At 40.1% G+C, this 17,569-nt stretch overlaps 1 protein-coding gene across 1 annotated transcript in view; it reads left to right on the forward strand.

Moving 5' to 3' along the window:
• Positions 1–3,023: 3,023 nt before the first annotated feature.
• The window catches only part of Shrm (shroom), a gene marked incomplete at its 5' end in the record, with an annotated part of 145,907 nt that continues 131,361 nt past the window's right edge, over positions 3,024–17,569 (forward strand). The window contains 6 exons of the mRNA XM_071598242.1: positions 3,024–3,252; positions 3,415–3,520; positions 4,850–5,533; positions 7,918–8,680; positions 9,209–9,279; positions 12,191–13,552. Of these exons, the coding sequence (XP_071454343.1) occupies positions 3,024–3,252; positions 3,415–3,520; positions 4,850–5,533; positions 7,918–8,680; positions 9,209–9,279; positions 12,191–13,552 (3,215 nt within the window). The remainder of the gene's footprint in view (positions 3,253–3,414; positions 3,521–4,849; positions 5,534–7,917; positions 8,681–9,208; positions 9,280–12,190; positions 13,553–17,569) is intronic.

Raw genomic sequence — 17,569 nt, forward strand, 5'->3', positions numbered from 1 at the left:
TCTATTTTATCATCGTAGCTGTGAAGTGCTGGAAGGAAATTGAAATTATTTAATCCAAAATAAGAATTTGAAAAATTTTAGCTTTAGAACCACAACTTCTAGAAAAAGAGCACGAATACAATGATTTTCTTTCAGGTTCACTGAAATTCTTGTTTTGTATAAATGAAAACCAATAAAATATGACATTTATTTATCAGGACTAAATGTTACTTTTCGAAGAATTAATTGACATTTTTTTATTGTGTTCTGTAATTAATCTCCTGAATGCATAGTAGACCAAATGATGAGCAAAGACAATTATATTCCTGCTGGGCTGATGGCATGTGATGTCACGTACGGTCCCTGTAGTGTGTTAGCCCATATTCCGTTTTCAAGATGTTTAAGTGCTATCCTGAGATTACCGCGGAAATGGTAATTATAATCTTAGCCGCCTAACGTGGAATATTTTCCGATTCCTCCTCCTCCCGCATCTCGTTTCTTGTTGTTGCCCTCGAATCCCTCACACTCTCCGTCACCATCGTCTCATTCACTCTTCCTCCACGTTCTCCTTCGGTTCTGCATTCCCCGCATAGCTCCGGGGAGGGAGAGAGTGAGCGAATAAGGGGAATGGGAGGAGGGACACTCCTCTAGCCCTCCGCTGGCCCGTCTCTTAATTCGCGCCTCGTCACTACCCTCCCTCCCACGGCCCGCGTGATTCATCTCCTCGCGATCATACCACGCATCAAAGGCTCTCGCCGTGATTGCGAGCCAAGTTGATCGCTAATGACTCCCCCCCCCCCCCCCCACGCCCCGACGATGATGTGTTTCAGGGTGGACTCGAGCGTCCTTTATCCCACCCATCCTTCGCGTTCCGTTACCCATCAATTCCGGACCGTGACTTCGCCGTCGCAACGATTTGATTACGTCCTCGGACAGGGGGGAAGCAGCGTTTGGATCGGGCCTAGGGGTCTTTTATCGCGCCATAGTCTGGACGCCTGCGTGCAGTATGCCGATGCACTCTAGAACTACTATGCATGACATTGATTTCCGGAAATTGTGCTTGACTCGCTACTAAACGAGAGAATGAAGTGGGCAGAGTTCGAGGGTTGTGGAAATTTGAAGAGCAGCTCGGAAACCCTAGAAAATGCTCACCTTTCGAAAAATGAATGCGTTTTTAATTATGAGTATTGCTCCGGTGATTAGAGCTGAGAGCCGGTAGAACTCCGTCAGGCTGCCATTGTCAAATAACACGAAAGAGTAATAACATTTCACACGTGTACGTTAGCTATTTAGCGTATTTCAAATTACATTCAAAGGGAACGTAATAATAAAGTAAGGATTTTAGGTACCAATCGAGAAATCGGTCTAATGTTCGAGTGAAGCTGTTCTCGTCAGCCAAGTAGGAGATATTCGAAAAAATGTACGGCACGCATATATAATTTTACCCTGGCATATTTAGTGAATTCTTTGGAATATGCTATGCGTCTTAGTTTGGCGTAGCTATCGTATCCAAAGAAGAATTACGAAGAAAGAATTAATAAATATAACAAAATGTGCCATTGTCAACGCACTGCATGTATTTTGGGAGATGTTAAGACGAATTAGAGATGCTTCCTAATGGATGAAAATGTGAATTTTTGAAACCTATTTCTTATGTTTGTTTGTGTGATTCGGAATTTGGAAACCATTTCTTCTGAAACCAAATGGTCGAATTTCTACATCAGGTATGCGACGAAAAAGAGAAATTAATTCTTATAAAAAAATAGTTTAGCAATTTTTCCAGCATTGTTGAGTTCGCTTGACCCCTCAAACCTGCTGAATACCTGTCGGTTCGGAGGAATGACCCCTACGAGCGTCCTTCTTCAAACTTCTCACAAAAAAAATACCACGAGCAGGTAAAAAAAAGGAAGCTAAAGAACAGGTCCCTTTTTTGGGATTGGCATTGGAGGATTTTCTTTCGGCTCCGCTGTCCCTGTAGTAAACACACGGTGGTCGTAAAAGTGTCGGGGATTTGTCTTTGTCGTCGAAGCAGGATCGATGGGCAGTAGTGTCGCTTAGGGAGTGCTTGTGTCATGGCCGAGGATTTTTCACGGTGCGGAGGACCCTACTGGGTTGCCGAATTGCAGTAAATTTTTTATGTTACCTTCTTTCGAAAGAAAAATGCACTCTTTTTGGTGGCTGAGTGAGAGTATTATTCATGTATAGGAAATAACTACATTTTTAACCTAATGGAGGAGTTGTGGTATCGGAAGGCAGTAGCATCATAAGAGAGTGTGAGCTCAAAACGGCACCTCATTTAACATCATTAGTACAGGAAATCGATAATAAGGCAAGAGGCCGCTCTCCAGTGGGACAAAAGGACGAGAAGTTGAAATTGTGGTATTGAGAATCCAGGGAATTTTGAAAAGATTTAGACCAACCTCCGCCGTTCAAGTCGCTTGGTGCTCATACTTCGGGGCGGGAAAATACCGTGTATTGATACATGTATAATTTATCGGCTGTAGTATATCGATATTATTATGCTAAAATCAATTATATATAATGTAAATTTTCCGTTCAACTACTCAGTATAATAGTTCAAGGAATAGAAGATATGCCCTGTTATAAAGTTATTGTTTAAGTAATTTTCTAAATCCTCGATAGCCCACAGGCATTGTGCTCTGCTTTGCAATGACTCCCATTTAAATCCGCGAAATCTAATGCCTGAAGACTGTTGACGACAGCCTAATAATGTTTGGAACGTTTCTTTGTTTGCGATGTATTAAAATATTTCTTCCAGCAGCCCTTTCGACCTATAAAATGACCGAAATCAGTAAATATTTATCTAGATATTTTTAGATTTTATCCATCAATGAATCAGCATGCTTCGCCGATTTCACACGCTCACGTATGTTTTTTTCTCTTTCTCTCCCCTTCCTTCTCCCGCTGCGGTGCAGTTAAAGACCGTGATGGAGAGATGCGACCGGTACCCGGCATCCGCGGAGCTGTGCGACGGGCGCCGCATGGTGAGCGGCGCCTGCCCCCCTGAGGACCCTCCCTTCCCGCCCGACTCTCCTCCCCCCAGCTCCCTCTCCTCCTCGCCCGTCCGCAGCCCCCCCTACCCTTTCCCTCTGCCGCGCGTGGACCGGGATGGAAAGCCCATCGGCGACTCTGACTACGCGGTGCCGTCACCCCCCGAGCGGGACACGGGCGGCTGGAGCAACCGCGGCGGCACGCGGCTCACGCAGGCCGACCTCGAGGAGTATGCCCGAACGTACGAAGAGTCTCTGGTGCTGCGGCAGCACCAAATGATGGCGCTGCAGCAGTCCCAGCACGCGGCGGCCGCCGCCGCCCACATGATGCTCCTCACGTCGCTGGGTGGGCACCACGGCCACTCCATCGGGCACCACGCCATGGGTCCCGTGGCGCCGCACCACGCCGTGGGTGGAGGCGGGGCCTCCTCCGCATCCTCCTCCTCCTACGCCCACTCGGAGGGTTACCATAGCTACGTTTCCAGCTGTGATTCCTCGGCCTCCGCCTCACACACTCCCTTCCTAGATAGGTGAGTGTGTTTATATGTACTCTTGTGTGGCTATTTGTCAATGCGAACAATAGGCTTCCGGATTGAGTGCTTGACCATGAAATCATCCAATCAAGTTATTTGTTTTCCCAGGAAACGATGTTCGTATGATGCAGATCAATTTCCTTATCTGAAGAATTCGGCTGAGGAAGAAAGATATTTGGAGTCTTGTGTATAAATTTTAATTTGGCTAATTACTTGTGTCACAATTTTTGATATACACTTTTCATTATTCAAAAAGTTGGCAGACCTTAGTTTCATATTTCTTACTTATCACAAATTGCATTATTTTAATATTTTTAATCTCCAACTATACTCATAAGTGTATGATTCTAGAAATTGGAAATCAATGATTTACTATCTGAAAAATGTTTCTGCAGAAATTAGTGAATTCGGCTTAATTTTATCATATACTTTGCAATTCAAAGTCAACGAATTACCATTGTGTCCTGGTGAGGCTTTTTCTATTTTCTATATTCTAATCTCAACCTTCTCGTTAAAACAATGCAACAATTTCAGTTTGTTCAAATCATTCGCCTTGACTAGGATGGAAAAATTTTGGAGTTTAAGAGAATGCCTCAATAGCTTAACTGGCTAAAGCACTCGGCTGGACATCGACAGGTCCGGAATCGTATTCCGGTCAAGGTGAATGATTTTACACTCTGAAATTGGTGCATTGTAATGTTCTTGTATTGACTGTAGTATGTGACATGTAGTGACACATGACTGCGTTAAAAGTTGCCGTCGCGGAATCTACCGTAGTTTCTTGGAATTTCTTGTTAAAAGCTGCGCCACAGCATTGTTTACATTAGAGAGATGATTAAACAGATTATGACATGACGGAGGTACATGTGCAAGTTATTCTCCATTTTTGTTTGCCTTTCCGGGTTTATAATTAGCCTTGTGTTTTAAATTTCGAATTTTTACAAGCAGTGTAAATTTAAATGCCTTTTCTTGTGTCAGTAGCATTCCTATATGCCGAGAAGCAATTTATCTCCCGGGAGATGAATAATTTGAAACATGGGTGACAAACTCACTTGCTTTTGTTTTTTTTTTCGTTTGCTTTCACAAGCAGTGGTGCATGGTGGGTACAATTTTCACACTCCTTTTGAAAGTAGGCATCCTTGGGACGGGGTGAAGTGTACGCTGTTTGTCAATCTTCAGCTTTAATTTTACAGCACCGAGAACAGAGCACAGTAATGTTGTGCAAAAATATACCATACTCTTATGAGCATGAGCACTGCTGTGCCCACGCACCATTGCTCACTGAAGGCTTTTAGTCACTTATCGTGTGCTCTCTCCCTTAAACAGATTGAGGCGGGAGAGCGAGGCCACGGCTGCCGCCGCCGCGGCTGCTGCTGCCGCTAGCCAGCAGCAGCGGTCCGCCCTCTCCTCCCTCGGTGCCGGTGGGGAGTGTCACAAGCAGTCAGACGGCCGGGGGGTCGCCGCCGACGACGCGGACGACGAGACGGAGGACGCGGGCGTGGCAGATGAGGATGACCACCATGAGAGCTCAGACAGTGTGTGCGACGAAGGGAGCGGGAGCCGGTTGGCCCACGGTGGTGGCGGTGGGGGCAGCGGGGGCAGCAGCTCCGGTGGCGAGACGCTCAAATGGCACGGGTCTGTGGGGGACGTGAGCGTGGCCTCGTCCTCCGTGTCTGGGTCCTCGTCGTCGGCGGCGGCGAGGCAGCTCATTGCCCACAGCGCCCGGGTCAAGACCCCTCAGAGGCACCACTCGGAGAGTGTGCTGTACCTGGGAGGGGGTCCCATGGCCTCGAGTGCCAGCACCACCTCTGGGTCCTCGTCGTCAACGAGCTGGCAGGCTAGGGTGCAGAGGAACAATGCCCTGAATCACAAGCTGAGGATGTTCCCAGTCAACACTTACACAGTCCAGCCTCAGCTCCAGATGGCCACGGTCCACCACCAGCAGCAGCAGTCGCAGCAGCAGCCGGTCTCGCCGTCGTCTCCCCCTCCTGCAGATCAGACATCACCTAGGTGAGTGATTTGATGGTATTTGAAATAGGGTGGAGTTGATATCAGAAAGATAAGATTTTATGTGCCACAACGTTATTGAATTGATTCTGGAAATATTAAACATTTTACTGAGTGAAAAGTCACACATCTCTTTGGCCAATTACAGAACAGTTTTTTCACATCAGAGCTGATATTATCATTAACACCTACCTTTTTGCTGGTAAATGAAAATTATTTTCACCCCATTTTTATTGAGTATTCCTATTATATATTTTAAATGTTCCTGGATATAATGGGTATTGTATATATCTAATGATCCACAGTGTTTTGTCAGCTTTCATATGCATTATAGACATTCTTTCGTATAGAGAACACTAGATATTATTCTCTATTTGTCTGTCTTTGTGATTTTCATATCCTTTTTTCAATTTTGCTCCATCATCTGTATATATTCATTCCTTAATCAGCATCAGCTCTTCTCCATACATCATTCTAGCTTTAGAAATGTCACCATTCCTTTGCATCCTAATAAAGCGAATGAATTCTTAAGATCTATAGTTTAATCAAAGTTAACTTATCTTTTAATTCCATCTTTTATAAAAACTGTTTGGGATAAAATATTTCTGTCATGCCCCAGCCACTTCTGAAGCTGAATTGGTCTTCATCTAAGGATTTTTCCACCTTTCGTTCCATTCTCCTCTAGTCTATTCTTCTAAAATAATCTTCTTGAATGATTTACTGTGCTAAAATATATGCCTTTTCATCTTGGGCATAGAAAAAATTAGGTTCCTAGGACATTGACATTTTATTCTGTTTGCATTAATGTCTCCTATCATTTTTTTTTATTTCCTTAGGCTCTTTCTTCCAGAATGTTTGATTAATTCTGACAGGTTTTCAACAAATCCCAGGACATGACTTTTCCACAAATCTTTAATGAGCATTTAAACTCTTTCATATAGTGTTAATTTTTATTTTCATCCACTTCATCACCTGATAGTCCTGTTGAAGTCATTTAATGGTGAAGTTTTCCCATTCATTCCTCCATTTTCTTCGAATTTGTTTCTGCTTTTTGTTTGAGGTTTTCATTCCATGTATTATTGACTTTTTAATGGTGTTCTTTGAGTAGAGCAGTAGTCCCCCTTAAATTTTGTTGTAAAATATTACGACTCTGTCATTCTAGAAATGAGCATTGCATGCAAAACTATGATAATAAGTTACAATTGTACAGGGAAACTGGATATGTATGGTTTCCAACATAAAGGAGAATAGGATAGTGTGGGAATTGTGATATACCCTTTAAGATTCCTTAAATATTCTTGTCCCCTTCTAGTAAATGGTGGTCGTGTTTGAGTTGACTTTTTTTAGTTATCTATACAATAATTTATATTTCTGTTCATTTAATTTATATTTTCTCCACCTATGATACCCTCTCTCAAGTTTTGCATTTTATGTCTTCTTTTCTCTTTCAAATGCTTTAATTTTCTTTGGATCTTGACTCCCTCTGAAGTGCTATCTATATTCCAAATTTTAGTCTCCCAATTTTTTCTTCAAAATGTCCATGATTACCATCATCATCTACAATTATGAGTAGTATGTTTTTGAACTTAAATCCTTTTGTGATACCATGGTGTAGTAAATATCATGCATGCACAACATCCTCATAGTTGCAGAATAGACCGCAGAGGACGTGATATATTTAATTTAATATATCGTGTAAGATTATTAACACATGTATTGTTCAATAGCATTCTTTCAAATACAGTTGTATGTAATGACCATAAGTAACAATACTGTTAATGTTCCATGATTAACCAAAAAATTTTCACTTTTTGGGTTGTTCCGTCAGACAAGCATCTCTGCCTTCATCCAATCTCTGTCGACGAGAGAGGGCCAGTTCAACCTCTGTGGCCCTAATACAGTAGTTTTCTTACCAATGGAGTATTCCATAGGAAACATTTACATATCATGTTATTTATGAACAATGAAAATGGCTTTATTGTTTCCAGTTTTCCATTTAGGATCTTGGTAACCTAATAAGTTACATTGTCCATGTTTTGACACTTTAAATGTCACATAATGCCATTTGTCCCATAATATCCTCACTGCATATTTAATGCAAAATGTGAGCACTCCCTGTTGGCATCATTTTATCTCTCCTGTTTTCATCTGTATCTGTTGTCACTCTTTCTTTTTATCTCTCCTATTTGTACTTCTTTCTCAAAATACCATTTTAAAGTGATACAGTTTATTTTGGAGCCTATTTATTCTTGGAAGAATGAATAATTTATATTTACATGATCTAATCCTTTTGCATGTGTTTTGATTCCACTACCTTAAATATTGTATCAACAAGTTAATTTTAAAACCATGAATTCCTTCCATGAAACCATTTATCCTTCTGGCAGAACTATGCTGAGGCTGCCTCACTCCTTCTCTGTTGCCGAGAGGATCCATGAACTGGAGAAACAGTCACGCCGCAGGACAGGAGCAGAGGGCAGTAGTTGGAATGGAAATAATGTAAATAACAATGGAGGAGGCTACACGTATCTCGATCCCGAGAAAAGACATCGGGTCTCTGACCCCACCCTGAAGGCCATCCAGAAGAAGGCCCTGCTCTCCTATTATGAGAGGCATCACCGAGGAGGAGGACGTGCTTCATCTGGGAACCCAAGCCCCGATGGAGGAGTAATGGGTGTTGCCAGGTTGACATGCGTCCCTGGGATGGCATCGTCAACAAACTCAGAGGATGGAATGACAAAGCACAGCGAAGGGAATGGGATCATCTGCAGTTCAAATGGGACTTGGCGATCAGAGCAGCAGCAAGCGCAACCACAGGTGCCAACCTCCTCGCAGCAGCACCACCAGCAGGTCTCTCCCACGCAGAGGAGTCTCTCTCCCCAGCACCAGTATGCTCCCCAGTCACCCAGGTCCTCTTCCTGCCAGCAGAAAGAAGGGCATAGTCAGCCTTATCACAGATCCCAGTCGATGGACGGGAAACCATCACCTCCATCAGAGCCACCTCCAAATGAGGATGATGCCTCAGTATCCCTTACTCTGCCACAGTCAAGGGGGCTTCCTCAGAACTGTGCACCTGTGCCTTATTCAAGAAGGTCTTCTTCTGCATCGGATTATCTCTCTGCTGGTGGAACGTGGAGAGAGCATTTTCAGGTGTGTATTGCAGTGTAACACAATGATTAATGATGCCACCTATATACTTCCCCCATTTGGTGAAAATGTCCACTAATTTTTTCTAATGGCTGAAAAGAAAAAAAATTTTGAGCTGAACAGAAGAAATTAAAATTCATAATTCATGCATGATTCTTTTGGATTCATATCGCCATGCATATTCAAATGTTCCATTAGTCAGTAAAAATACAATGCCACTCACTCAAAATGAAGTGGGTGGCATAGTCAGAGCCATAACTGTGACATTGAGCTGTGTAATTTGTTGGGTAATATAGGAATAATCAAATGTTTTGAGGTACCATTGTCATCTTTATCAATGCTATACTTGACTGATAGCCGTGAACTTTTCCAGACATAGGCAAGCATAGTTTATTGAAGGGTAGTCCTTAGGAAGTTGTTGAAAAGTCTCACTCATTTATTTTTCAATGTTTGTATTTTGAATAATATTATGCATTTATTTAACACATTTCCATGATATATCTAAGGCATTTCTTCATTTCTTTCATGCAGAGGGGGAGAGAGGCTGCCGCAGCATCCAGTGATGCAGGCAGTGTGCGTGATATGCCTAGGCATGAGCACAGGTAAGGAACACACAACTTTGGTTGAAATATTATTCATAATTGAATCAGGTGTTAATTTTGTAATTCATATTTAACTGTTGTTTATGTTCAATTTGCAATGAAAACTAATGGGACCATTGAATGGAAGCAGGCCTTCCTTGTTACAAATTTGCTTATAAATGTAATATAACCATGAACACAGTTATTAACCCAAAAGTTTGATTTGGTAGGTGGTGCTAGAGTTCACCCAGTACTAAGTCTGTTGGCATTTACTTCTTGTGCTTATTTCTTTTATTAAATTTATGACTTTACCATTTTTTTTCTTTTTTATATCCTTTTATATTTACTCTTATTATTATTGTTGTTATGTATTTGATGAAGGATTAAGTGGAAGAAGGGACCTTATATCTTAATTTTGCCCAAATAAAGACCTATTTATCTACATTTTTAATTTTCAAGGTAGAATAAGTTAACTTCCATTCTAAACTTCTGAAAAATTTTACTGTAACATGGGAGAACTAGGGACTATGTTTTCCATTTGTAACAGAAATCAAAACTTTTACTCTGAACTCTGGCAAAATTTGAACAGGGGAGACATTTTTATCGGACATTTTTATCGAAATAAATTTAGTTTCCTCAGTGTGTCTTTAAATATTGAATTGACCATTTTGAGTTTACGCTGGAAAGGTACTTTGAGAGATGAACAGTACCTTTGTACCAGATGTAACAGTAGTTATGATAAGTCAAATCAGTTGCATTCATGGTGGGATGTGAATTTAAGACTCATTTTTCTTATATTCCTTACTATATATATTCCTTACCCTTTATTAGTATCATGCTTAAGCTTCTGAATAGGATTAAGAGGCCTTCATGTGTGTGCGTGGTTGGCTTGTCTTCGAAGGTCAAAACCTCTTTCAAGGATCAATTCCCATGTCCATTGCCTCAGACAGAAAGTAATAGGCCATTTTTATGTAGTTGGATTGGGATATATTGTTGGATTATGGAAATGTAACACTTATATATCTAATGAAGTATGAATGAGTTTTGTGAGTTGAATGGCTTCAATAACAGCCTTTGCTTCAATTTATAAGTAAAGTTATGATTTATGAAATTTTGTAGATGGTTCCTTGTCAATAAGAAATTGGTTAAAATGTGAAACATGTATGGTGAAATAAGGCAGTGCATGAGAAATAACATCAGTCATGACATCTCTAAATATAGGGTATAAAGTATTATATTATGGGTAGTCTTCATTTCTGATTACATTTATCCTTCATTCTTAGATTATTTCAGGTCTTTTTTCATATTTATACAGAATTCAAGGAAGATTCATGCTTAAATGTCAGAACAGATAGTCATGCACAATTTTTTAATATAAATAAAAGAAGATTTCCCTAGAAAGATAAATGATCAATGAGTATCATTGATCAAATTTAGTCATGCATCATCATTATTAACATACTAGTTATACAGTTCTTTGAGTAATGGTAATGTCCATTTAAAAGCATAAAAAAGGATTTATTTTAGAATAAAATAACTATAGCTAAATGTTTTAAGCATGCAATCTACACTCTTCTCTTTTTCCTGAAGGCTAAAGCTTTATTCATCTTTCTTAAATCCTTAATATGAACCTTATCCATTGGTTCCCTCTTTTCTGTGTATATTATTCTGTTGATCCAATTATTCCTTTCCATTAGTACCTCTCCTATTATCATCATCCCAAATTGTCTCATCCTATGTAAAATATTGACTTCGTTGAATATTATGGCTTAATTTCCTCATGGTGTATCCTAAAATTATACATCCTATGTTATTCCCATAATAATCCTACTCCAGTCCTGCAGCTGGCTGAATATGTTTTGTAACTGAAGCTTTATAAAGAAAAAATGTTACTGAATGTCTATCAATATTTTTCCCGGTTTTTTTCGTGTCACTCTTGCTATATCATCTATGTATGTTAAGTGCTTAAATCACTCGTGACAACTTTGTCCACTCCCTTTTTTATCATTGTCCGTCCCAATTTTTCAGTCACTTATATTGTATGAATAACTCTAAGAAATGTTGTAAGTTAAGTTTGCATGCGTACAACATATATTTTGCATTCATTTTGTTAACTTTGTCCTTCTCTGTAGAATAACAACCTACTCATAATCCGCAAAGTAAAGAAAGATGCTCTACATTCCTTCCTATTATTGTTTTCAATATTGCAATGATATTTTGTTCCATAAGTCTTTAAGTAAAACTCCTATGGAAATTCTAAATTTAAGCCACCCTAATACAGCATTATGCCACCGCTTGATGCCATTGTAAAACTGTACATCTCACCACCCATTTCCTCTAACTGAACGTTTATTAATAACTCCCTCAAATTAGCTGTATATAATGTTTCTCCTCGTATTATTTTTTTGAAAGTGTAACTGTGTATAGTTCAATAATAATATTGAATGTTTCATTTAATAGTGATTTTATTTTTCAAATATATATTATTTTATACATCATTTCATGCCTCAAAAGTTCTTGCGCCTGCTAGTAATTAGCTACTTCAAGGATAAATGTCTCATTGCTACACAGAGACTACAATGGCATAAGCTTTTGACCGAAATTCAATTATGTCTGTTGAGTCAGTCACTTCTTCAAATGAAAGCCAAATGAAATATATAAATATAAATTTATGATAACTGTAATTTACTTGTGATATCTTTCAAAACATTTCAAAAACTAGCATTCATTAGAGATGTTTGCTTTGATTTATACCGTGTCAAAGGCATTTCATCCTATAATCCCTTATGCTAGTAGCCCACTGCAGCAATCTGACAAAATATTTCACCCACTAGGTTCTCCAAAATAATATTTAGCAATTTCAGTAAAAAAATAAATTTAACTGGCTTTCTGTGGATGATTCACCATCTTATTCTGATTCATTTACTTCCAGTGCAAGTTGTGGCTCCTTGCCTGGTGGAGAACTTGGCCCTCTAATCCTTGGGCCCCCAATCTCCCTGGACCACTGGGTACCTGAGAGGCCTCCCAAGAAGCCACACCTGCGAGCAGCCTTCTCCCCTCCGCATCAGCTCCAGAGTCCCCCGCAATCCTTCCCCCACACACCCAATGAGATTTCTGACACCCCACCCTCCTCCCCACCCATCCCTCCACCTCGAACAACCTCATCCTCCAACTCATCTCCTGCATCTGCTCCTCCCATCCTCCCCTCTTCTGCCCATCGTTGTCCGAGCCCGGATGACCCCCCTCCACCCCCACCACCCCCACTGCCAGAGGATGATGAGGTAGTCCTGTCCGACGAGCCCCTACCTCCCCCTCCTCCACACCTTCAGCCCCCCAGCCCGCAATCCCATGACTCATGGCTCATGCCACATGGCAGCAGGAAATCTCCCACTTCATGCCCACCTCTCACCTTGGAGACTCAACCCGAAGGCTGTGCACGCTCCAATGGGGTGAGCCACCCGACATCGGTGCCATACATTGCACCAGAGAGGCATTTCTTTGGCGAGAACTTCAATCCCAGTCCATCTATCTCGATGACCAAGTCGTGCTCGCCTCCCCCGAGACCACAGCAATTGCATCCATGGCAGCCGATGGGTTCGGGAGGAGATGGCGGCAGCTCGCTGTGCCACTCGAACCATTCCCAGAGCACTGTGCAGCAGCTCTCTCCAAATGTCCCCTTGAGGGGCGTACCGGCTGTCCGGACCCTGGTGAAGTCCCCAAATCAGGGGTTTGCGACGTCCAAGTCCATCGTGCCCGGGGGTGGTAGGGAGCGGCCGCCAGTCATGTCAAGAGCACGTGCCAATGCGTCACAGCACTGGAGGTCCACTGACTCATCATCAGAGTCATCAAGGACTTCACCTAAATCTCCCCCTCTCTCTGCCAACCTTTTGCACGAAGGCCCCATCCCAGGGCCTCAGTCTCCAGTGAAGGAATTGAAAAGCAGTGATCGGGATTGGATTTCCTCATTGGGCTCACAAGCTCATAGGAGACCCAATCATTGGCAAGTGCCGCTAAAATCTACAGTACGCAAGTTCCCTAGTGAACACTTGTCCCCATCCAAAAACTCAATAGAAAGCATTCAAATAAAGTCACCCAGTCGGTCATTGCAGGCAATGAACTTAAAGAACTCAGACAGTGATGACAATAGGCATAGCCATTCACATGAAAATGGCACGGGAGATAGGCTTATTGGAGAGAGGTGTGTTGAGGGTGTGGAGGAAAACATTGATGTCAACACTCTGAAGACGAAAAGTGGAAAATTCCAGGCCAACCTAGTTGGGAAAGCTGCTTTAAGGTAAGTACAGCTACTGGTTTTCTTACAATATCACTCTATAAAATATTCTTATGGCTAAGTCTTCTAAATTTTATCTGATGATGTGAAGCAATAGCTAATAATTATTCCGTGATATATATATATATATTGGCCAGCATTTACTCCAAGTCAGCAAAAAATTCTGAATGGATGACAAATGCAACCAAATTCATCTATGCCTACATGAATAAAAGAACTTGTGCTCAGTTTTTTAGTGTAGGTATACCAATATTCTTGAATTCCTTATTTATTGTTCCAGATTTTGACGAAAATAATTTGTTTAACCAAATGCGTAATTCAGGGAAAGAAAACAACCATGTTACTAAGTGAAGAAATAAATATTAGCTGCCATTAAAGTCTGCAACCTGAAAACTTATTGATTGTTGAGGGTAGAACTGACCTAATACTGGAAATTGAAATGACATATGAAAACATGCATAGAAAAAATGTCACATCAAATTAATTTTTTGAATTAGGGGGAGCGCTATCCCATTGCAATTCCAAGGAATATTTAGCATTATAAAAATGGCCGAGCCTGTAATTAGCTATGGCTGTCCAGTGGCATTGGGCATACTTAATCATGGTGGCTAAAGGTGATTTCCTTCCATCTTTAATCTTGGTTAAATAAAAATATTATATTCCAAGTCGTCATGTTTACTGCGTGACTGCATAGTGAAATTTGTTTATGAGGAAAAGGGACTGAAACCAATAATGATTAGCAATACATAATAGTTTTCTATCAGTGCCCCATGATACCAGATGATTTTTTCATTTCTTTAATATATTGAAATGACAAATATTTACATCAATCAATCTCAGATGAAAATATGGCTACAAAGTGAGTTTTTATTGAATAGGTACTACAAAATAGGTATAAATTTCCTAGGGAATATACACAAAGTGTTCTGTATTATAGTCTGTAGCCCAGGTTCTAGGCACTTTTTAGTGTAGGCATTCATGGTGTCATTTATCATGAGTACAAGATTAAACTCTAGGGAAAGCCCACAATTGTTGGTTCACTAACAATAGTATTAGACTTGCTCTTTTGCCGTTAGTTTATCTTCACATCAATTTCACTCCCTGTGACTGCCAATTCACTTTCAAGAATTTTTGTTCTTTAATATAGCTGAAATTGATCCATAGCTCATGTTTTGTTCCTGTGAAAGTAAATTATTGTTTATATTATTATTTATTCTATGTGTATATGATATTTTAGAAAGCAATAGGCACATGGCACCCTCTGACTTATGCAAGCATCGCCATAAAAGTCTCTCAATATTTCTAAAAGGTGATATAAAAATACTCATGGCTATAATGATTGATGGGCTGCATTGTTATATGTAATGTTGTTACCAGTTTCTTTTCATCACTACTTGTTTAGGAGGATATATGAGCCTTAAGGATTGCAATGTGATTGCTAACTGAACATATTAATGAGGAAAGCATCATAACTTATAATGTGCCTTCTAATGAAATTATTACCTGCGTATATTTCAATGATATGATATTAGAACTTAGAAAAGTTTATTAACTGCTGTGAAAATAATTTTTTAAACCCATTGTTAAGGAAGAAATAATAATCAAGTTCTACTCTAATGTAAATTCATCTGCATAAATGAAAGTTGTATTTTATATTATACCACTTACCAAGACTATGCATGTTTAATAAGAAGAGTTTTTGTGAAAGTTATGATTGGTTTATGGAGTGGAAAGACCCCTTGCAACATAAGCGCTTCAGTCGCATTGAATCTTAATATAATTTCTACTCTTTTAGATGGTCATGTCGCTATTTTCATATTCTAATTATCTTGGGCTTGATTTACTTGTCATATAGTATATCAAGAGAAACAATGCAGCAGTATTAGGCATCATAAATATTATTTAAATAATTGTGCTCAAATTGGTTAGAATGAAAATTTATATCAGGATTGAATTTGTTGCAAAAGGAGATTGGCATGTGAAATCTTTGCTGACTAGAAACTTTTCTTTACTTCCTTGGTTCTGATAATTATCCCTAGAATAAAAATAAAATTACAAAAAAAATAATCTATGGCAAAGCCTGTTAGGTGAGAATGAATTTATCTTAGAACTGGTTTTCTCATATTAGGAGGTCCACAAAATTGATGGTTCTGCCATCATTGTCAGGATCACATCAATAAATACTGTATATTACTTTTAATTTTCATAAATCAAACATCCTGTCCTCACAAGCAAAATACTCCTATTCCTTTATCTTCTCACTGAAGGGATACTTATAAAAATATATTTATAGACAAAAATACCTCCTGCAAGAAATCAATGAAATCAGAATATTAATGCTCATTATCATTTGCACCGCAGCTTACAGCCAAGATCCAAGTGAAGGTTGTCAACTCTGTGAATTTTAGTTTGCATGAAGTAATCTTATTTCTTAAGAAAAATTAGTTCTAAGTGATGCACCTTGTATTACTAAGCTCAAATGAAACGTATAGTACAAATATGCTAAAACTAATGTCGTCCTCAAAGACATTGTGTGTTGAGGCAGTGTTACGAATGGCTTCATTCAATGCAAAGAAATGATTATGATGCTTACATATTTCAAAACGAAAATATCCAGCCAGGTTTTGAAATCTCTCTCTCCGCGAGGTTTTCCTATGTTATCCGTGCTGCCATCTGATAGCGGATGGAGGAACCTCTTAACCGTCGCTGGCGTTAACGTTGAAAATTTGAATAGAACAGGTGCGAGGGAATTGCTCCAGCCGTTCCTTCGACTTGCAACCGAGCGAAGCGGTTTAGTTTGTCGAGGATGACCTCATGTCAGTGTTGGTATTTGAATTCCGGGAGTGTCCTGAAGAACGTTTAAACACTTTCTCAACGGGCAACGTAGCTGTATCCTCTCCCTACTTCCACTCAACATTTCTTCAAGTTTGAACAATTTCACTTTCAATCATTGTCCCACAGCTGTAAGGAACTTTTTATTTCAAAATCAAGCTTCATCATATCATGATCATAGTCACTGATGGATGGAATATGGATATTTTATTGATCTCAGACTATGACTTGGATCGGGGTTGCTCAATTGCCACCTTTGAACTTCCCTGGTAAAACAATCTCAGCAATTTGGCACTTCGCTTCTCTTCGTGGTTATATTACCAATTTTTTCGGAGGTTTTCTAATAATGTTTATCCCAATTTTTTATAGTTATTGTCCTTTAATTTTTAAACTCCTCCCGGAGAATGGAAATAAATTGACAATTTCATACTTGCGGTGTCCTTAGTCTCTCGTGGCTATACTCAATGATTCCGCCGTGATTGCAAAGATTGTCAGTAAATAAATACGGCGATGGCGAGAGGACGCTCGACTTGTTATTAATGGTTTATCTTATTCTTCAATATGCATCCATCAATTTGCAAGCCCTGACTCACGAAAGTACTTCAGGTATCACCAAGCGTCCGTGTTACATCTTTTAATTTTTATTTTCTTCATTATTAGCCAAGTCGGTCTGTAGCCTCCGTGGAGGCGTCATTTGCGTCCTGCTTGAAAACATATTGTTTGTATCGATTTGGAAAGTTTCGCGTTCAGTCAGCCCTCCGAGACGTCCTTCACATCCTAATGCCCAGTGTGATTTGCTAAGTTCAAACGAAATGGGTGGATCGAGGACCGACCTTCGGTTTTCCGAAGCACTGCGCATTGAGGAGAGCGGTACTTCGAAATGCAGGTCTTTCATGATACCTCCTGTCAAACTATTTAGGTCCCTCTCCAAATGTTAATATTTGAATTGTGTTCACGATCTGATATTACGACGCTCCCCCCCGCATACCCTACGATATTTGCTCCTCTATTTTGCACACATTGAAGTCGCCATTAAAAGGCTGACCGTACGATATTAATGTTCTGTAGGTTATTGTCGTTTGAGCGTGGTCACTGTAAACAATACGAAAATATTTCACAGTTGAATCGGAATTCCTCAGTACATTTAGCGGGTAATGAAAAAATTTAATTCCTATCGTTACGCTGAGA

The sequence above is a fragment of the Hetaerina americana genome, unplaced genomic scaffold, assembly GCF_022747635.1.
Source record: "Hetaerina americana unplaced genomic scaffold, ioHetAmer1.1.p SCAF_91, whole genome shotgun sequence".
NCBI classification, from domain to species: Eukaryota; Metazoa; Arthropoda; class Insecta; order Odonata; family Calopterygidae; genus Hetaerina; species Hetaerina americana.